We start from the raw sequence: 23,459 nt of genomic DNA, 5'->3' as shown, positions 1-23,459 counted from the left end.
AGCCTATTTACTTGTTTTCGGTGCAGTTGTATTACTGGGCATATTTGAAAACGAGGCTCGGGGGAAACACAGGAAACACAGGAAATCATCAACTACGAGCTCGACATTTTATGGCGTATTGTTATGGGAGAAAAAGGATAAAGCCTCGTTCTAATCGTGGCAGATTAATCACTCGTGTGTAGATTTTTCGGTAACAACCGAACACAGTGGTTAATCCTATATATATATATATATATATATATATATATATATATATATATATATATATATATATATATATAATATATAAACAAACAAACAAACACCCGACTCATAAAAATAATAACACAAATCATTCGCAAATTCAATCATTTACTAAGCTGAACAATTCAATTTTTAAGAAAACAAACAACCATATGTTGGATGATTTAAGTAGGAGAGATTTTTCAAGGATTGACGAGCAGAAACTAACTGTGTAAACATTTCTTACATACACGTGTTTGTACATGAAGTTTGAACTGTGTACTTTAATAATCTAAGCTGAGACATATAAGTATTGCACATACATTTCCGTTTATATGAATGAAGTGTTGTTTCGAATTGTTTAAACCTAACAAACAGAATGTAACCTGCGAAACAAGTTAAGCACCTTGCTGTCTTTGATGTCATATGGCTCGAACATTGTCACATGTGACACTGATCTCACTTTGATAAATAGGCACTTATACCGGACACCTTCCGCCATCTTGGCAAAGGTCGTACGCGAGCTCTTTCATTAGTAACGGTTTCAAAGTTTTTCAGACGCCATTTTTGTCGCCTCGCTAACACAACAGTGGGTTTGTGTAGGTTGGTTGTTTTGTTTTGTTTTTTTTGTTGGTTTTTTTTTTGGGGGGGGGGGTCTTTTTGTTTGTTGTTGTTGTTGTTTTTTGGGGGTGTTTATTTATTTATTTATTTTTGTTTGTTTTTGTTTTGTTGTTGTTGTTGTTGGGTTTGTTTTGTTTTGTTTTTGTTTTGTTTTTTTTGGGGGGGGCTTGCCCCCCCCACTCAACGGCTTTTACCAAATGCTTTCGTAAGTAAATGTTATGTTTAAGTACCAAAGTAGATACAAAATACAACGTGACGCTGATATGTGGTTCCGACGGATGTAACTAATGAGGCTGCTCACGCCATTATGGAACTTCCACTTTCAAGTACTCTTTCGATGTTGATCTCCAATTTTCGACATTTGTGCAATGTTTGATATACAATTTCAAGGTATAATCATATTAAACCATACAAATGCATGAGGGGGCCATGCGGGCGGATAAGTGTCCTCGATACACGACTGATACTGCGTGGACTGATGATACAAGGACAATATGTTCTTCCAAATGGTCACAAGGACATGGTCATTTCATAGGATACAAAGAAGAAGATGAGGCCATTGAAAGGGTAGTGAAATAAGCATTGCCCTTAAACAAAGTATTGAAGTTAGGCAATCGATTTTCTTTTTCTGAGTATGTCACTTTATAAACAAACATAAATGGGTTTTGTCATAAGAAAAGAATGTCCATTGCGTATGGAAATATAGAGTAAGCAGAGCTTAACATTTTTCAGGTGCATTTATCACATATTTTGGAACTGACGAAACAACATTAAGATACGCGGCAGATGCTACACTGACGATTCACGTGATAACGAATAGATATACTACACAACTTTCGATTGGTATACTGAGATATGTGATCCTATTTACACATCCAAATTAGAAGTAATCATATCGGCGAGTCATGGAATAATATGAAGAATATCCTAATGTTTAGCAATATAACAAACCACAACACTGAAATGTTTGCTTCTTTTAAACCTTCATATAGTCTGTGTATAACATAACGAGCCAATGTGTGTAGTCGAACTATTAAACCATCTGATGTCGCACATGGACCAAATGACATGATGATCTTGAAAAACATATTTTTTGACATTTCTTTCTTGTATCTTGTAAAATAGAAATTTGTTTATGAAAAACATGGTCATACGTTTCTGAACATATATACCCTTATCTGTAATATGTATGATACATAAGAAAAAAATGTAATCCCGTTTTATAGAAATATTGTTTTTGTCTTTTTAATAGGTGTGCATTTGGATGGTAACTCAATGTAAAATACATTCAATATTGAACAAGTATCAGACATATAGTCCTGTAAAAATGTTAAGAACCGCTTTCTATATCCATGTGTTTCCATATTTCCATATAAACAGTTTTTCACTTAAAATCGTATCCCGTTTATATTTCATGACAATTCATATTTCTTTGATGAGATTTTCATATTGAAATACATAAACCGAAATCAATCATCTAATTACCTGTTTTGTAACTGGTCAGAGGCAAAGTTACCCTTTCAACTCTTACTTTGTTTCCTTGTATTATACCATATCAGCCAGTACACGCGACCATCTCGGGAAACATACAGTGTTGATGTCTTAACTACCCAGGAGAAAGACAAATTGTTCGTCAAAAGGCCAAATGAAACTACTGACAGAAATTGTTTCAAAGAAATTTCAAGAAATGATTAAGTGTTCAAACAGTCAAACAAAACATGGTTCAACTATGAACATATCAATATGTAGCATGCACAATTTACACACAGTTCAGGAAACTAATCAGGTCAGGTTTGTTACCAATATGTAATTAAGTTTGGTTCAATGTGGCGATTGTGGTAAATGTAACAAATGAGAAGACAATTGGTCTCTGGAATCAAATGGAGAAGAATATATACTCTTTTCTATGGAAACTTTACTTCACGGATTATTCATAATCAATATACGATCAATCAAAACTGTGTTTATTATATATTATATTAAAAACTGAACAAAAACACTGTAACTGTGATTGTCATAATTCACAAAACTAAAGATACTTTAAAAGGTAGGAAAACTTGAAAAAACTATATATATTTGGCAATACAGTACTTTGATCATAGAGCTGACACATATTACAAGAAGTAAAACAAAGCACAAACCAGAGTAGATAACAAGAAAAATAGCAACAGTACACCTGGTATTGCTGGTGAAATGACGAACAATCAACAACGTGTGGCAAGTTGTTTAGGTGTTTTTCCTTTGAGAAGGAAGTGACATTTCAAAAAATCAACATAAACATTGCAATAAAAGCAACAAAACGTTTCCATAATCACAAGCAATCTCCGCTAAAAGAAGAATCCATTGTATCGTTCCTGCTATATCATGATAAGGTCACAGTCAGTACATGATGAGTGTAGAATAGGTACAAGGTGGGTGCATCTACATGACGGATAAACAATTCCTATATATACGGTTGCGTATAATGTGTTGCCTTCCTTGTAATTCTGTTTTTCTTCGCGCTTTCATCTAAAATGACGTTTAAGGGAAGACTGCATATTTAAATGACATTTTTCTGTTTGTCATCAATGGAATTTTTCTGTTCGTCCTTAATAGAATGTTTTGTTCGTCATCAATGGGATTTTTCTGTTCGTCATCAATAGAATTTTTTGTTCGTCATCAATGGAATTTTTCTGTTCGTCATCAATGGATGTTTTCTGGGGCGCGTTGGAAGCCACAAATCGCTTAGAGTAAGCAATACATCGCTAATTCCGGGGTCTGAAACAGCATGAAGAGCTTGCACACTCTGCCAAAATGGTGGCGCAACTAGTGCTTGGTTGCCTTTTTCCTAATGAAGAAAGTAATAGAAGCGGTTCGATGACGAACTGATGAGGTTATGTAGCTGACTGGGAAAATGATGGGGTGTTAGCTGCCTTTGCCCCTCTCTCAGTAGATCCAGTCAAAAGTTTCTTGTTCCGCTGTTGAACTCAACCGCCATTTTGGTTTGAGAACGAAGCGACCTCAGCCAGCGAATGGAACGACTGCAAGCGCCTGAAAGTAAGCGCCCCGTTGTAAGGCGAATCGATGTACATTGCTTGCAAGCGACTGGCGCTTTCCAACGCAACCATGTTCGTCATCAATTGGGTTTTTCTGTTCGTCATCAATTGGGTTTTTCTGTTCGTCATCAATGGAATTTTCCTGTTCGTCATAAACAATACAGATTCACGTTTCACGGATGCAAACTCTGACATGAGTCACTGGTAAAACATTTTGAAATACATGAATACGGACGCGAGATTCATAAAACCAGTACATGCACACTCAGTATCTCTTTGTTATCAACAAATAACAGTTGGCGTCATAACCATTATGACGATTTTACACACAAGTTCGTTTAGTAATTTGAACGCATTCTGTATTGTCATTCTGATGAAATTGATGAAATACATGCATCTGAAACTGCCGTTGTGCCCCTGGCGACTGTTATAATGTTGTTGCTAGGCAACTGTTTGTAGAACTGTTTGTGGAAAAGTATATTAAGGTCCAAAAGACACGAAAAACTCTAAAAGTTGTCTGCAGAGAACGGCAATGGAAGTTACACCGTATAATGGTACGGTCATAATATTCAGGTATGAAGAAAGGGGACATTGCATGGTACAATCGAAAAGTTTACAACTTAGCTTATGTTGCAATTCTACATAAGTTCATACATATATATAAAAATATTATGCACAAAAGTATCACAGTTAGTGCGAGAGAGGTGCATACTATAAATAACAAGATACTTCAAAGTTTCAGTTTTCACTGTAGCAAATGTACACATTCCTGGGGTAAAGTCTTTTCAAGATTCATGCATTATGTGGAGGTCGTGTTTCTGTGTAAAAATAGGTACTAAGCATCTGGAAGAACACGTTTAAGTTAATTAACATGGTTTTAGCATTTGAAATTTTGATACGCGAGTAAAAAAGGAAAGAAAAATGTCTTTCTTACTGATGTTACATTGTTGACAGATCCAACAATAACGGACAAGCGTATAGATAAATACAGTAATTGCATATACCAGAACAGACAAATTAAATGAATAATAATGTGAGGTTTAGTTGGCTAAATATGATTAATCTCCACGTTTTAATGGATGATACACATATTCACAGATACAAATAGGAATGAAATCTAGGCAATACCAGCCAGAGAATAAAATTGACATTCCATGAAAGTAAAACTGTCCAAATTAGAGCATTCATATCAACCACATATGTACATTAAACAGGTAGTATCAGTAATAGAACCAACATCAAAATAAACAACAACAATAAAATAATAAACAAGATATAATATACACATGCATTTACAGCCTTAATCAATTAATCAAGTCTTCCAACCATCGCACGCTTCCTGGAAGCAAGGTGTACCATTTCAACATGTGAATTTTACATGGATCCATCACTTATGTCTACAAGATCACTATGTCAAGTACTAAATATGTAATCACGCTGATCAGCGAAGGACCTTCCTTTGGCACGATTACGTTAGACTGGACACCCAAGTAAATCCATTTACTAGTACCATGTCGAATTGGATCTAATCTACCTTTCAGATTGCTGAACAGACACCATCAAACGTTTTGCAGAAAGATCGAAACAGGACATGAAACATATTAAGATGCACTATCTCATATGAACCACATATCACATACAGCTAAATCTCGTACCAGCAATACAGGCATTGGGATGTTCCTCTTGTGTTGCCTCTTCCAGCTATCGTTACAGCTGGTTCTGATAATATGACATAGCATTATTCATTGTCATTTCTGTCTGATAACAATTGAAATATTTCCTTGAAGCTGTCACCCTGTCTGTCCGTCACAAGCACTACACGTGTGATCGGACTTAACCTCTTCCTGTGCAGTTTGCTTCTCTCAGGTTTCTGATGCCAGTGGGAGAAAGCTCCAGCTCCTTCTGCTCAAGTCTTTTTGTGCCTGGGCATGGTGAACTCTCCGTAGATGTTACTGTGGATAGGATAAAATGCAAATAGTGAGACGCTGATTGCGTTTAGGTTATGGTGAGGTATAAGCTGTATACCCCATGAGCGAGTGAGTGAGTTGGCTTTTACGCCGATTCTGAACAGCATTTAAGTTATATACGTCAGCATGATGTGGATGGCAAGGTCGAGGTTATAGATGTTTACCACCTTGGTGAAACCTACCAGCTCGGCATGATACCGACTAACATAGAAACACGTTAAGTGTGAATCTAAGATTCGCTCCCACTGTCATACGTTTTGGCTCGCCTAATGGACGCAATGATTCTGTACACTTCTTATAACCTAAAAAAGAAGGGATGGGAGGGAGAATCTGGCAGAATGACATCTGATAAATTTTATTACAATCGTCACCTATCCTCGAGGATATGTCTCTGTCACTTCTACACATGTCAACTGTGATGGTGTAACGATTAATGTTTCTTGGTAAAAAGGCTTCCAGCTGGGGAAAGAATATTCATATGGGAAAATATTCCAGGGTAAGTAAAATACTAGAAATAAAATCCTTTGCAAACATTTCCACTGGAAACTTTTACCTAGGATATTACTTCTTTAAAAAAGATAAATATTCTGTAACAATGACACCTCACGATGTTATCACATCTGTCACCTGGATGTCACTGTCGTCATTAAACATGCCACCAGAAATGATACCTAACGATGTAATCACACCTGTCACCTGGATGTCACTATCATCATTGAACATGTCTTCCGAGATGACACCTCTCAATGTAATCACACCTGTCACCTTGATGTCACTGTGTCATTGAACATGTCTTCCGAGATGACATCTCTCAATGTAATCACACCTGCCTCTGTCGTCATTAAACATGTCACCTGAGATGACAACTTTTAATGTAATCACACCTGTCACCTGGTTGTCACTGTCGTCATTAGACACGTCACCCGAGATGACATCTCAGGATGTTATCACACCTGTCACCTGGATGTCACTGTGTCATTGAACATGTCTTCCGAGATGACACCTCTCAATGTTATCACACCTGTCACCTGGATGTCAATGTGTCATTAAACATGTCATCCGAGAAGACACCTCAGGATGTTATCACACCTGTCACCTGGATGTCACTGTGTCATTGAACATGTCTTCCGAGATGACACCTCTCAATGTAATCACACCTGTCACCTGGATGTCACTGTCGTCATTAAACATGTCCCCCGAGAAGACACCTCAGGATGTTATCACACCTGTCACCTGGATGTCACTGTGTCATTGAACATGTCTTCCGAGATGACATCTCTAAATGTTATCACACCTGTCACCTGGTTGTCACTGTCGTCATTAAACATGTCCCCCGAGAAGACACCTCAGGATGTTATCACACCTGTCACCTGGATGTCACTGTGTCATTGAACATGTCTTCCGAGATGACACCTCTCAATGTTATCACACCTGTCACCTGGATGTCACTGTGTCATTGAACATGTCTTCCGAGATGACATCTCTCAATGTAATCACACCTGTCTCTGTCGTCATTAAACATGTCACCCTAGATGACATCTCTCAATGTTATCACACCTGTCACCTTGATGTCACTGTCGTCATTAAACATGTCTTACGAGATGACACCTCAGGATGTTATCACACCTGTCACCTGGATGTCACTGTGTCATTGAACATGTCTTCCGAGATGACATCTCTCAATGTAATCACACCTGTCTCTGACGTCATTAAACATGTCACCCGAGATGACATCTCAGGATGTTATCACACCTGTCACCTGCATGTCACTGTGTCATTGAACATGTCACCCGAGATGACATCTCTCAATGTAATCAAACCTGTCTCTGTCGTCATTAAACATGTCACCTGAGATGACACCTCAGGATGTTATCACACCTGTCACCTGGATGTCACTGTCGTCATTAAACATGTAACCCGAGATGACACCTCAGGATGTTATCACACCTGTCACCTGGATGTCACTGTGTCATTGAACATGTCTTCCGAGATGACACCTCACGATGTAATCACACCTGTCACCTGGATGTCACTGTGTCATTAAACATGTCATCCGAGATGACACCTCAGGATGTTATCACACCTGTCACCTGGATGTCACTGTGTCATTAAACATGTCATCCGAGGTGACATCTCTAAATGTTATCACACCTGTCACCTGGATGTCACTGTGTCATTGAACATGTCTTCCGAGATGACACCTCACGATGTAATCACACCTGTCACCTGGATGTCACTGTCGTCATTAAACATGCCACCAGAAATGATACCTTACGATGTAATCACACCTGTCACCTGGATGTCACTATCATCATTGAACATGTCTTCCGAGATGACACCTCTCAATGTAATCACACCTGTCACCTGGATGTCACTGTGTCATTGAACATGTCTTCCGAGATGACATCTCTCAATGTAATCACACCTGCCTCTGTCGTCATTAAACATGTCACCTGAGATGACAACTTTTAATGTAATCACACCTGTCACCTGGATGTCACTGTCGTCATTAAACATGTCACCCGAGATGACACCTCAGGATGTTATCACACCTGTCACCTGGATGTCACTGTGTCATTGAAAATGTCTTCCGAGATGACATCTCTCAATGTTATCACACCTGTCACCTGGATGTCACTGTCGTCATTAAACATGTAACCCGAGATGACACCTCAGGATGTTATCACACCTGTCACCTGGATGTCACTGTGTCATTGAACATGTCTTCCGAGATGACATCTCTCAATGTTATCACACCTGTCACCTGGATGTCACTGTCGTCATTAAACATGTCACCCGAGATGACACCTCAGGATGTTATCACACCTGTCACCTGGATGTCACTGTGTCATTGAAAATGTCTTCCGAGATGACATCTCTCAATGTTATCACACCTGTCACCTGGATGTCACTGTCGTCATTAAACATGTCACCCGAGATGACACCTCAGGATGTTATCACACCTGTCACCTGGATGTCACTGTGTCATTGAACATGTCTTCCGAGATGACACCTCACGATGTAATCACACCTGTCACCTGGATGTCACTGTCGTCATTAAACATGCCACCAGAAATGATACCTTACGATGTAATCACACCTGTCACCTGGATGTCACTATCATCATTGAACATGTCTTCCGAGATGACACCTCTCAATGTAATCACACCTGTCACCTGGATGTCACTGTGTCATTGAACATGTCTTCCGAGATGACACCTCACGATGTAATCACACCTGTCACCTGGATGTCACTGTCGTCATTAAACATGCCACCAGAAATGATACCTTACGATGTAATCACACCTGTCACCTGGATGTCACTATCATCATTGAACATGTCTTCCGAGATGACACCTCTCAATGTAATCACACCTGTCACCTGGATGTCACTGTGTCATTGAACATGTCTTCCGAGATGACATCTCTCAATGTAATCACACCTGCCTCTGTCGTCATTAAACATGTCACCTGAGATGACAACTTTTAATGTAATCACACCTGTCACCTGGATGTCACTGTCGTCATTAAACATGTCACCCGAGATGACACCTCAGGATGTTATCACACCTGTCACCTGGATGTCACTGTGTCATTGAAAATGTCTTCCGAGATGACATCTCTCAATGTTATCACACCTGTCACCTGGATGTCACTGTCGTCATTAAACATGTAACCCGAGATGACACCTCAGGATGTTATCACACCTGTCACCTGGATGTCACTGTGTCATTGAACATGTCTTCCGAGATGACATCTCTCAATGTTATCACACCTGTCACCTGGATGTCACTGTCGTCATTAAACATGTCACCCGAGATGACACCTCAGGATGTTATCACACCTGTCACCTGGATGTCACTGTGTCATTGAAAATGTCTTCCGAGATGACATCTCTCAATGTTATCACACCTGTCACCTGGATGTCACTGTCGTCATTAAACATGTCACCCGAGATGACACCTCAGGATGTTATCACACCTGTCACCTGGATGTCACTGTGTCATTGAACATGTCACCCGAGATGACACCTCTCAATGTTATCACACCTGTCACCTGGATGTCACTGTCGTCATTAAACATGTCACCCGAGATGACACCTCAGGATGTTATCACACCTGTCACCTGGATGTCACTGTGTCATTGAACATGTCTCCTGAGATGACATCTCTCAATGTTATCACACCTGTCACCTGGATGTCACTGTCGTCATTAATGATGCCACACGAGATGACACCTCACAATGTAATCACACCTGTCACCTGAATGTCACTGTGTCATTGAACATGTCTTCCGAGATGACACCTCACGATGTAATCACACCTGTCACCTGAATGTCACTGTGTCATTGAACATGTCTTCCGAGATGACACCTCACGATGTAATCACACCTGTCACCTGGATGTCACTGTCGTCATTAAACATGCCACCCGAGATGACATCTCACAATGTAATCACACCTGTCACCTGGATGTCACTGTCGTCATTAAACATGCCACCCGAGATGACATCTCACAATGTTATCACACCTGCCACCTGGATGTCACTATCATCATTGAACATGTCTTCCGAGATGACATCTCTCAATGTAATCACATCTGTCTCTGTCGTCATTAAACATGTCACCCGAGATGACACCTCACGATGTTATCACACCTGTCTCTGTCGTCATTAAACATGTCGCCCGAGATGACATCTCTCAATGTAATCACACCTGTCTCTGTCGTCATTAAACATGTCATCCGAGATGACATCTCTCAATGTCATCACACCTGTCACCTGGATCATGTTCAATACACCTGCCACCTAGACGTTACTGTTACACCTGTACATGTAATGGCATCTAACATGGAAGAATGATAATAAAATATAGAAGTTTTTATATCATATAAAGGACTAAAGTAACGAAGTGACATCTAATGAGCATACTGTACTGAATCTAATCAGTCAGGTAAACGTTGCCATTATTTAGGACATATAATGGCATGACAGTGACATTTCCAGGTAACGGGTATTGAGCTCGTTGTGGACAATCAGAAGTCTTTCCGCCAGACATCCCCTCACCCTCCAACCCTTACCAAAAACTGACATGGAAACGAACCAATAAAACAATCACAAAACACACAAAAACACAACATATATTTACAAGCACTAAAGACACTTTAATAAAATATCTTACTGCTGTGCCCTGTTAAGCGTGATTGAACGTATTTTAAATAAATTAAATAAGTTGATGAGTTTGGAACTTCAGTGTAAACCGTTTTGAACAGAATTACAGTTAATTAAAAGTGACAAAACCCTTCCCATAACTTGCTACTTAATTGTGGACGAATGCCCCAAATGTCACAAGTACATGGGTTCATGTATGCTGCTGGTAAAGCAAGGGTCATAATGGGAGGTAATGTGGGATTCGAACCTTCGACCAGGGGATCATGTCACAGTTAGTGAACACACCACTACACAGTGGCAAAACCACCCATGCACCCAACCAGTAAATTTGAATATGAGTTATGTCAAAAATGCTTTTAAATATGCACACTTGATCAGATACAAACCGAATTGTTTAATAGGCATTACTTAGAAACTGACGGTTGACAAAGTAGACACAATTTATGGATAACATCTTCTTTAACACTGTAAAAAAACCACGTTTCGGTATAGATCCTTATACCGTTGTCAGGCAAGACTGAATGAGGGACATTGTACAGAATATATACAGTAGGTGGAGGATTAAGTCATCTCTTCCGTACTCCATCCCACACCCAGATCTGCGACCCTTAAACCCGAATCAGCGCCCTTCCGCATCGCCCTCTCTTACATAGGAAAAGCCTCCCACATCACCAGCCGCCTCCTCAAACAGCAAGCCCATATTGACACCCACTACACAAGCTCCAACTCCCTCAATACCCCGCTAAGAGCCAACGGCAGGTGCACAACCAAACCCCAAGAGCCTGAAGGTGTAGTTTACAAAATTGACTGCAACTGTGGACAATCTTACGTAGGTGAAACATCCCGCCCCATCAACACCAGAATCAAAGAGCACAAAACCTCAACCATCCAATCAGACAGTAAATCAGCCATCTCGGACCACATCGTCCTAATCGCAACATCAACTGGGACAACGTCCAAATCCTCTCCAACACCCTCCATGATTTCACTTCACGAAAACTAACTGAAACAGACCACATTCGCCGCCACAAGCCATGAATCAACAGAGATCTAGGCTATTTCATCCTATCCGCCTACAATGAACACATTAAGCAATAATCACTTATCCTGTTCAATTGGCTTCATGTCACATCGGCTTCCATCCATCTGTTCTCTGTCCATCATGTTGTGACAGTATTCTCTTTCTGTTTTCATTACTTACTCATGGTATCCCACTCATGTATGCAATTGTTGTTACTGTTAATCCTCCACCCACTATATATATATATTCTGTACAATGTCCCTCATTCAGTCTTGCTTGACAACGGTATAAGGGTCTATACAGAAAAGTCGCCTTTACAATATTAAAAAAGTTGTTATCCATAAATTGTGTTTACTTTGTCACATACAAACCTTCCAACTATGTCATGCTTTCCAATAATATTTTTTAATGCACTATCATGCACGATAAAGTTTCATTGGGTGGCTATTTTTAGCGTCGCGTCATTCGATCTAGGCTCGAAAGGAAGCTATGGTAGAACATGGGTCTGTGAATAGGTGAGGTGAAATGGGGTTTAACGGCGCGTCCAAGATTATTGCACTTATATAGCGACGTGCATGCACGTGTGTGTGTGCGTGGCTGCTTGTACTAGTCCGGACTGATGCCGATTTATAGTGCTAGCCCACTGAGATACCATGCCACAGTTTTAACGTCTTTTGGTATGACGCGGCCGGGGATCGAACCCCGGAACTTCCGCTCTCCGGGCGGACGCTCTACCACTAGACTACGGAGGCGGTCTGGGTCTGTGAATATATCATCAAGAATGGATATACAATATATTGGATAATCGAAGATGGTAACTGTGTAGCTAGTGAGGTGAGGTGAGGTCGAGTCCAAGATTGTTGCACTTATATAGTGACGTTCCATGCACGTGTATGTGTGTGGCTGCTTGTTCTAGTCCGGATTGATGCCGATGTTATAGTGCTAGCCCACTGAGATACCATGTCGCAGTTTGACATGAATACCCCACTCAGACACAGTATACTGACTCCGAGCTGACCAGTGCTTGTTTTAGCCCTTTCATGCCGAGCGCAAGACAGGGTAACACCAAGTACCATCGTTTAACATCTTTTGGTATGACGAGTCGAGGGATCGAACCCACGACAATCCGCTCTCCGTGCAGACGCTCTACTACTAAACCACGGTGACGGTACGTGCAGCAAGGTGTTGCATGCATGTATGTGGATATCACTTTTCAAACAAAGTGGCATAATGCTGAGCCTTGTTACATCTAGAACATTCAACAATAAAATCAGCCATTGCACTTATTGTATATTCATAGTGACCATGGTGAGTAAGTGCATATCAATTCAAACCAGGCATCCTTTTGTGTACAGTGTACATCTTCACTGACCTTGAGGTCTTTCGTAAGAGCCAATTAATACAATTTCGAAATAGAACTTGTACCACTTGTTTACATGCTGTACAGGGCAACCAATAAAACAATTTTAACCAAGGAACCAATATGGTACAGTAAACTACGGTTATAACGAACACGCTTATAACGAACTGACGGATATAACGAACTTACTTTTTTTGGTCTTTATTTGCTGTAGTTATGCTGTATATATGCTTATAACGAACTACGGTTATAACGAACTAAAAAAGTAGTCCCTTTGAGTTCGTTATAACCGTACTTTACTGTAGCATTAATGTTGGGAAGGACATCAGAGTTTGTGAATATAAAGCTGCCTATTGCACCAAACTGTGAGTACAAGTCACGATTATTGAATACGTTTCAAATGCATTTATATTTTCATCTGAAACGGCCAATTCTAAAATGGCTAAAACAAGCGCAGCGGTCAACAGGTTGCGGGCATTGGATATGCCATCATGGTTTGGTCACACAAATATATGAGTGGTATAGGAAAGCAGGTGTAACATCAAGCACATGCTGGTGGTGTGGACGCTAGATTCTTCTTCCCTATAATACCTATTCTTCTTCTTCTCCTCGAGAGACTCAAGAATCTTCTTCTCCGTGTCCATCAGTTTCCGCACCTTCTGTGGGTCACGGTTCAAACTAGCCAGTGTCTGGTACATGTTCCTCACTTCTTCAGCAATGCGTGACAGACTTTCGTTCTTCCAATAATGTTGTATGTTATTAACGGATTTGGGGACATGGGCTACATTTTCCTGTTATGTTACCATTCTTCTATTCTAGCATGACTCCAAACATTAACATGTATGTCTATTCAATCTCAAAGATAGTACAGGAATAAATATTGAAACGAAGTTACTAGTTTCACTATTTCCTGTAACTATCACATTAAATATAGCAAAACTGAAAACAATGACAACATGTATGTCTATTGAATCCCATAGGTTATACATGAATACATATTGAAACAGAGTTACTAGTTTCACTCATTCCCGTGACTATCACATTACATTACTCAAAACTGAAAACAATGATAACATGTATGTCTATTCTACCGTGACGAAAATAAGGCTAAATATATAATCTGTGGTAAAGAAGGTAAAGTACGTTGTGGCTTTTATGACGCCCATCATTAATACTTCACGGTCTTGAATATACAACGTTCTTCCACTATATTGTCATTTGTCTGCTTGTTGTTGTTTTTTACAGAACTTAACATGAATTCATTGATTGATGGTTCATTTGAGACTAATGTAATACTATACCTACATAATGATCAAATCAACAGATAAATATTTGCTATTTATATGTATCGTCAGATACAATGTAGCTGCATTATTGCTGGGCAGGGGCGGTCGGGTAGCCTAGTGGTTTAAGCGTTCGCTCGTCACGCCGAAGACCCGGGTTCGATTCCCGACATTGGTACAATGTGTGAAACCCATTTCTGGTGTCCCCCGCCGTGATATTGCTGGAATATTGCTAAAAGCGGCGAAAAACCATACTCACTATTGCTTGGCAAGTTAAAAAATATACTACCAAATGTAACTCCCTCTAATATCAAACAATGGTGAAAACTGTGCACAAGTTACCTCTGTGTCGTTGATGGCAAGATGTATGAGAAGGGAGGACAACGGTAGGTTCTCACTGGAGGCGTTCTGTAAAGGCACACTGCGAAAACCTGGAGGTAAGACAGTGAGTGAGTGTTTTGTTTGTTTGTTTGTTTTGCGCTGTGTTTAACGTTCTACTTGGCAATATCCTAGCTACATAACGGCAGCGTGTCACTAATCTTGTCCTGACCAAACAAACCAGTGATTGTTTGTTTGTTGTTTAACGCCGCACTCAGCAATATTCCAACTATATGACGGCGATCTGTAAATAATCGAGTGAGGACCAGACACTCCAGTGATTGACATCATGAGCATCGATCCACGCAATTGCGATACGATGACATGTATCAAACCAAGTCAGCGAGCCTGACCACCCGATTCCGTTAGTCGCCAAACCAGTGATTGATATTTTGAAAAACGATCCACGTACATGGGGTACAGTGACACTAAATTGACCAAGTTATCAAGCCTGACCATTTATCGTATCTTGCATTAAGGTACTAGAAATAATTTAAGCGAAAGTAACCGAGCAAAGCTAATTGTAATGCAAGGGGGAATTGTAATGCTGGGTGTGTTTACGTCATCTAGTTGTGAAGATGTTCATAAAAAGGTCCCCTTGCCATACTATACTGGCGAAGATATTTTAGATAAAAGGACGAAAATGATACCAGTAGGACACTTACATTTGCCGCTCTCAGCAATATTCCAGCTACATGACGGCGGTCTGTAAATAATCGAGTCTGGACCCGACGCTCCAATTATTGACAGCATGAGCATAGATCCACGCAATTGGGATGGATATGCATCAACCTGTCTCCGAGCCTGACCACCCGATCCCATTCGTTGCTTCTTCCGACAAGCATGGGCTGCTGAGGACCAATTCTTAACCGGATCTTCACGGTGTGTGTCTCTGAGAGGAACCGTTTCTTACCTGCCCTGAGAGCTAACACTGGGATCGTAGCTTGTGCAAGAACCTTCTGGTCAATCACCTCGTTGTCTGAACACAACTCAAACCTCAGCAAGGCCATTGGTGGGCACACAATGTCAAGGACGTGAGTTTCATCCTCCCATACTGGCGTCAGGCCGTTGTTTACTTAAATGAAATAATAAAACAGAAATAATAAAGTAAACATAACTGTATTAATGATGGATGCGGGTTAAACAAGAGATCATATGATGTTATATATTCATGATTCACGCTTTACAGCTGAGAGTTATGTCCCTTTGCGTGCTAGGGATCGCTGACTGTAGGTTCCAATTTTATCACGTTACCTACGCACAATATATGTCATATGTAAACACATAAACATGATAAACACGTTTTTACCTGATTTTGATTTCTTCAAGTCTCAAAATGGACAAAGATGTTATGTATACACTCTACCGATTTCATCAGCAAACCTAAATGGATACTTGCGGCCCTGTAGTAAAAGGCATAGAGTTGTGTCCCCTATCGGTTGCAGGTTCCGCTTACCATGGACTTAAGTCCCCTCTTCCTAATAATGATCATAGTCTATCCACAATATATCCATGTTCGGGTTTTCATTATTATTTTACTTACACAATAGTGAGTGAGTGAGTATGGTTTTACGCCGCTTTTAGCAATATTCCAGCAATATCACGGCGGGGGACACCAGAAATGGGCTTCAAACATTGTACCCATGTCGGGAATCGAACCCGGGTCTTCGGTGTGACGAGCGAACGCTTTAACCACTAGGCTATCCGACCACTCCTTACTTACACAATAAAAAGGCACTGGACGTTTGCCCTACCTTCTCGTAGACCGGTCCTGATTCTCTTGTTGTCTATAGGGATTCCCATCACTTCCATCCCAATGAAGGGTCTCAGACAAGCTCCGACCGTTAACAGTCTGCCGCAGTGTATCTGGAAATACATTTAGACATATGCGAGTGTTGCTTTATGCCACGGTCCAGAGATCTTAAATCCAGTTTCCATCCTTGTCGAAATAGGCTGGAATTATGGAGTTATATTTTGGCTGGTCTAAAAAATCAAGAAACGAACTGAACATCCGGTTCGTAAACAACATGGATTTCAACGTTCAGGACTTGCCTACTAGGCGTCGACAGATATTTTCCAAATCTTTTCATGTTTTTAATCAAGGTGCTCCAGTGATTTGATGCACTTCGCGAAGTAAGCCCAGCTTTATTACAATATAGATCTTCATTATCGATCAGATCAGATCGTCTTGACTGGGCGCAGCCATTTTGTTTGAGCAAATGCACCTGTTATGAGAGGTTAATAGGATCACCCACACCCTCTTTGCTGCATTTAAAAAAAAAAAAATTAATCTGTAAATAATAATAATAATAATAATAATAATAATAATAATAATAATGATGATGATGCACCAACTGATATGTCGAATCGAAAGTTGCGCTTCACCTTGATTTAATTATGTTGGTAGACCCCACTTACTGTTATAGTCAAGCTGAGTTTCGGGACTGTGGACAGGGTCCTCAAATCAAAGGGGTTGAAGTAAGCCTCCCTCATACACGGGGGCTTCAACACGTATCCACACCTGCAGTGTAAGAGTTGAAGTCGGTCAGTGAGTGTTTAAGTGGGTGAGTGAAATTGGTCAAACGCTGCTTTGAACACTATTTCAATTTTTATCACGGATGTCCGCTTGGTATGGGTGGAAAACCAGAATCCATGTAGGTCTTAGACGTTTACCACTTTGGTAAAACCCACAAGAAGGGGTTGGCTCTGTGAAGCTTAAAAACATAATCAGCGCGAACCGAAAATCGTACCCACGATCATAGGTTTCTGACACGTCTAAGGGAAGCAACTCTGCACATCGAATTGTAGCACCTAAGACGGACAAGGTCACCCATGCCTGTCGTTTCTACAAAACCAATGAGAAAGCGGCGTGTTCGGTTCCAAATTCAATTTAGCGGGGTTAAATCTACAGGTAACCTAGCTCTACATTGAAAACACAGTATGTTTATCTCCTAATTGTTCAGAACATTCACGAAAATTATCTTTTTTCACAATCTTTTCTGCAACAAATTATTATTTTTAAAACAGGCGAAGAAATTGAATTAAAGAATTGTCCGAGAAATTGCATTATGTTTTAGAATTCACAATGTCTCGGGTAGCATGAATGTCTTCAGTTTCGCGAGTAAACCAAAGATGACCTTACTTTCCATTTTGTCGGAACCAGCCCTGGTTGAGCTGCATGGGTTTGTCAGGGGTCTGGTAGTTCAGGGCAACCATCTGGCAACCACTTGTCCACATCGGGACAGGATCGTAATTATCCGACGCGATTCGTAAGGCTTTCGGGTAGATTCTACTGAGCTGATAACAGTTGTAACTTGTACCGTTAAGGAAATATATGGACACAGACTGTTATATTATACATGACGATAAAATGATCGTGTGTGATAACTATCCGATATTTGCACATGTGCATTTTAGCTATGCTCAGCGCTGATTGGTCAACTAATGACGTCACAGCGCTTCAAACATCCGGTATGACGTTAGGCATTGTTCATGACGTACAGATTGATTACATTTCGTCATCTGAACAATAGGTTGCCTTCAGTGAAGTTTCTCTGTTGTTGTTTTTTCTCTCTTAATATATCAATGAGTATTTTTTTTAATTAGCTCCTGGAAACTGGGAACTACCAAGTATATGTTTGTTTGTTTGTTGTTTACGATGCACTCAGCAGCAAAAGTCCAGCTATATGACGGCGGTCTGTAATTAATCGAAATTGGACCAGACAATCTAGTGATTGCCATCATGAGCATCGATCCACGCAATTTGGATACGATGACATGCATCAAGCATGTTAGCGAGCCTGACCACCCAATCCCGTTAGTCGCCTCTTACGACAAACATAGTCGCCTTTTACGGCAAGCATGGGTTGCTGAAGACCTATTCTACCCCGGTTCTACACGGGTCTGTTCGTTCACTCGGGACAGGTAATCCATTAATTCCCGTAAGGGCTGTTGGAAGGATACTTTGTTATCGTTGTCATTTTGTCTGTGGTTAGAAACTGTGCAATCTTTGATTCGGACAGAGATGACATTTCCGAATGCCTGCCAGGAATGTCTAGAAAAATAGAAAGAACTCATTCAATTATATAGAAATAACACCCAGAATACACGTATATGTGTTGTTCAACGTCGCACTCAACAATATTCCAACCATATGACGGTCTGTAAATAATCTGGACCAGGTAATCCAGTGATTGACATCATGAGCATCGATCCACGGAAATTGGATACGATTATATGCAATTACCGAGCCTGACCAGCCGATTCATTAAGTCGCCTCTGACGGCAAACATACATATGCACCTCGGAATGCTGGAACATACCCAGAATCCCCCACGGGTTTAAATGAAGTCAGACTTAAGGACACCGTGTTTGAGGAGGAAACCCCAGGCACGTAAGATACCTTTTCGCCTTTTCCAATCAGCACAGGTTTTGGGGGACTATCGTAGAATCACTATAGGTTCCCGAGTGCACGTACAGATATTGAAATGAAGTAACTTCTGTTATTTTCGTACTTGTACCTGCCGGGCGTCTAGCAAATTTACGAATAGTATTTCAGTGTGAACGTCATAGCTAGAACTGGAATACACATGTAGATTTGAAGTAGAAAATATGAAAAAGCGTCCCAAATGGTTTGGATGGTGTTTGTTATAATCGACGGTTCGACTTTATTCATCTGTTTAATGGAAAAGGGCTGAGTACCTCTTAATTATGCAACATTAAGAGCAACCTACTCTTTGTGTCGAAGGCCACAGCTCGACAGTAGACGACGAGGTCCGACAATTCTGCAGCTCTATTGTCTATACCCTCCTGTACAGACCGCTTACGATCCTAAAGAAAAAAGATGCATAGTGAGCGAGAGAGTGAATAGATACGCCACATGTAGCAATATTCCAGCATTAACTCGCAGCCTGTAATTGCACTGGGCCGGAAAAACTAGAGGTTAAAAGCAGGAGCAACGATCCATGTCACAGAGCCCGACCACGTGATCCCAACTTAAGCCAGGTCCTACGGCAGACAGACACACTCACGGACCCCCCGTCATGTTACCCCTGTATGAAATCTTGGAGGCGTGCACCGCAAATCAGTTCGAATTATTTAGTAAAAATACATTATTGTAAGCTGTATCCAAATATGTAGCATGATAATTAATATTCAAAATAAATTGATACATTTACTGTCACTCATGATCACCCTCAGCATCAGCATCTCCCAATCACCTCCTCCAACTTTCCCATCACCTCCTCCCCACCCTCCATTCACCTCCTCCCCATCCACCCTTCACCTCCCCACCCACCCATCACCTCATCACCACCCAGCCATCATCTCCTCCCCACCCAGCCATCATCTCCTCCCCGCCCAGACATCACCACATCACCAACCACCCATCACCTCATCACCACACAGCCATCATCTCCTCCCCACCCACCCTTCACCTCCTCCCCACCAACCAATCACCTCATCACCACCCAGTCATCATCTCCTCCCCACCCAGTCATCATCTCCTCCCCACCCACCCTTCACCTCCTCCCCACCCACCCATCACCTCATCACCACCCAGTCATCATCTCCTCCCCACCCAGCCATCATCTCCTCCCCACCCAGCCATCATCTCCTCCCCACCCAGCCATCATCTCCTCCCCACACAGCCATCACCTCCTCCTCAACCACCCTTCACCTCCTCCCCACCCAGGCATCATCTCCTCCCCACCCAGCCACCACCTCCTCCCCACCCTCCCATCACCTCCTCCCCACCCAGCCATCACCTCCTCCCCACCCACCCATCATCTCCTCCCCACCCTCCATTCACCTCCTCCCCACCCACCCATCACCTCATCACCACCCAGCCATCATCTCCTCCCCACCCAGCCATCATCTCCTCCCCGCCCAGACATCACCACATCACCAACCACCCATCACCTCATCACCACACAGCCATCATCTCCTCCCCACCCACCCTTCACCTCCTCCCCACCCACCCATCACCTCATCACCACCCAGTCATCATCTCCTCCCCACCCAGCCATCATCTCCTCCCCACCCAGCCATCATCTCCTCCCCACCAAGCCATCATCTCCTCCCCACACAGCCATCACCTCCTCCTCAACCACCCTTCACCTCCTCCCCACCCAGCCATCATCTCCTCCCCACCCAGCCACCACCTCCTCCCCACCCTCCCATCACCTCCTCCCCACCCAGCCATCACCTCCTCCCCACCCAGCCATCATCTCCTCCCCACCCAGCCATCACCTCATCACCACCTCATCACCACCCAGCAATCACCTCCTCCCCTCCCACCCATCACCTCCTCCCCACCCAGCCATCATCTCCTCCCCACCAAGCCATCATCTCCTCCCCACACAGCCATCACCTCCTCCCCACCCAGCCATCACCTCCTCCCCACCCAGCCATCATCTCCTCCCCACCCAGCCACCACCTCCTCCCCACCCTCCCATCACCTCCTCCCCACCCAGCCATCACCTCCTCCCCACCCACCCATCATCTCCTCCCCACCCAGCCATCACCTCATCACCACCTCATCACCACCCAGCAATCACCTCCTCCCCTCCCACCCATCACCTCCTCACCACCAACCCATCATCTCCTCACCACCCACCCATCACCTCTTCCCCACCCACTAATCATCACCTCCTCCGACCATCCCATCACCTCCTCAACCAACACTCACCCATCACCTCCTCACCATCCACCCATCATCTCCTCCCCACCCAGCCATCACCACCTCCCCACCCACCCATCACCTCATCAGCACCCAGCCATCATCCCCTCCCCACCCACCCATCACCTCATCACCACCCACCCATCACCTCATCACCACCCAGCCATCATCTCCTCCCCACCCAGCCATCATCTCCTCCCCGCCCAGACATCACCACATCACCAACCACCCATCACCTCCTCCCCACCCACCCATCACCTCTTCCCCACCCACCCATCATCTCCTCCCCTCCCACCCATCACCTCATCACCATCCACCCATCACCACCTCCCCACCCACCAATAATCACCTCCTCACCACCCACCCGTCACCTCCTCACCATCCACCCATCACCTTCCCACCAACAACCCATCACCTCATCTCCATCCTCCCATCACCTCTACCCACCCAGCCATCATTACGTCCTCCCCATCCACCCATCACCTCCTTCCCAACCCTCCTATCTCCTCCTCTCCACCCCTATCTCCTCCGCCCCAACTTCCATCACCTCAACCCCATCCACCCATCACCCCACATCACCTCCACCCCATCCATCATCACATCAACCCCATCCATCAATCACCTCCACCCCACCTACTCATCACCTTCTCCCCACCCTCCCATCACCTCCACCCCACCCTGTATTTTGAGAGGTCATACATCTCGCCAGGGGTGTAACTTTGTAGTACAGCATCAAATTCATTGTCTAATAAAACCATCAACATAATATAAAATGGTGATAATAATAATGAACGTACTCTGTTTTCTAGTGCCGCAACATTGCTTCTTATAGCGTCACCCCAGTCCGCCATTTCTCGATGGTGATCGAAGCCGATGATGAAAGGCTTGGCTGTCTTGTTGCTGAATATATTGAGAACATTCTTTTTGTCTTCAACCTGCCGAGATATTTCTGAAAAACACCCATATTGTTTAGCATAAAAGAAATACGTTTTGTATCCAAAAATTGAATTATTGATTCATTGCTTTGGAAGTGACAGTAGTGGAATGTTGTGTAGAGACATCATCCCACGTTCTTTCAAGGAAATATAAGCAACAATGTATACCACAATACGTGATATTTCAACTAAATACACTTTTAAATATTTCATTTTGGTCTTCAATATGTGATACGGATTATGCAAGAACATCGTCCTTGCTGTCGGGAGTATGAACTTATACCAGGGCAGCCAGGCCAGCATTGGGTTTAATTGGCTGGGCCCTCGTCATCCGCTAAACATAGAATATACCGTCAAACTCCGTTTGACCTCGGATGTGTCGAATCTCCGTTTGTGTCGAACTCACAGTCCGGTCCCACTACACTTTTACAACTATTTTAACTCGGGTATGTAGAACTGGAACTGTTGCTCCGTTTGTGTCGAACTCACAGTCCGGTCCCACTACACTTTTACCACTATTTTAACTCGGGTATGTAGAACTGGAACTGTTGCTCCGTTTGTGTCGAACTCACAGTCCGGTCCCACTACACTTTTACCACTATTTTAACTCGGGTATGTAGAACTGGAACTGTGCTCCGTTTGTGTCGAACTCACAGTCCGGTCCCACTACACTTTTACTGGAACTGTTGATCTTATATTCCCAAGAGTTCAACGGGCAACTTGGCATAAGTTGGAGTTTGTATGATTTTAATAAAATGATGTAGATGCATGCAGGAGATATGACAAATT

At 42.4% G+C, this 23,459-nt stretch overlaps 1 protein-coding gene across 2 annotated transcripts in view; it reads right to left on the bottom strand.

Annotated features, from left to right (window-relative positions):
• Positions 1-338: 338 nt before the first annotated feature.
• Positions 339-23,459, bottom strand: part of LOC124138588 (1-phosphatidylinositol 4,5-bisphosphate phosphodiesterase gamma-1-like) — a 74,137-nt gene continuing 51,016 nt past the window's right edge. The window contains exons 25-34 of one of the 2 annotated variants that reach the window (XM_048397816.1): positions 22,533-22,684; positions 19,790-19,886; positions 19,020-19,110; positions 18,199-18,369; positions 17,475-17,577; positions 16,811-16,922; positions 15,970-16,131; positions 15,021-15,109; positions 13,987-14,132; positions 339-5,830 (exon numbers count right to left, since the gene is read on the bottom strand). In XM_048397816.1, coding sequence (XP_048253773.1) covers positions 5,785-5,830; positions 13,987-14,132; positions 15,021-15,109; positions 15,970-16,131; positions 16,811-16,922; positions 17,475-17,577; positions 18,199-18,369; positions 19,020-19,110; positions 19,790-19,886; positions 22,533-22,684 — 1,169 coding nt within the window. In that variant the 3' untranslated portion in view covers positions 339-5,784. The remainder of the gene's footprint in view (positions 5,831-13,986; positions 14,133-15,020; positions 15,110-15,969; positions 16,132-16,810; positions 16,923-17,474; positions 17,578-18,198; positions 18,370-19,019; positions 19,111-19,789; positions 19,887-22,532; positions 22,685-23,459) is intronic. The other variant, XM_048397817.1, reaches the window with a different exon arrangement.

Source organism: Haliotis rufescens, unplaced genomic scaffold (assembly GCF_023055435.1).
Source record: "Haliotis rufescens isolate VD_foot unplaced genomic scaffold, xgHalRufe1.0.p SCAF_17, whole genome shotgun sequence".
Taxonomy (NCBI): Eukaryota; Metazoa; Mollusca; class Gastropoda; order Lepetellida; family Haliotidae; genus Haliotis; species Haliotis rufescens.
Note: the sequence above shows the minus strand (reverse complement) of the source record. Positions and strands in the feature narration are given on the sequence as shown.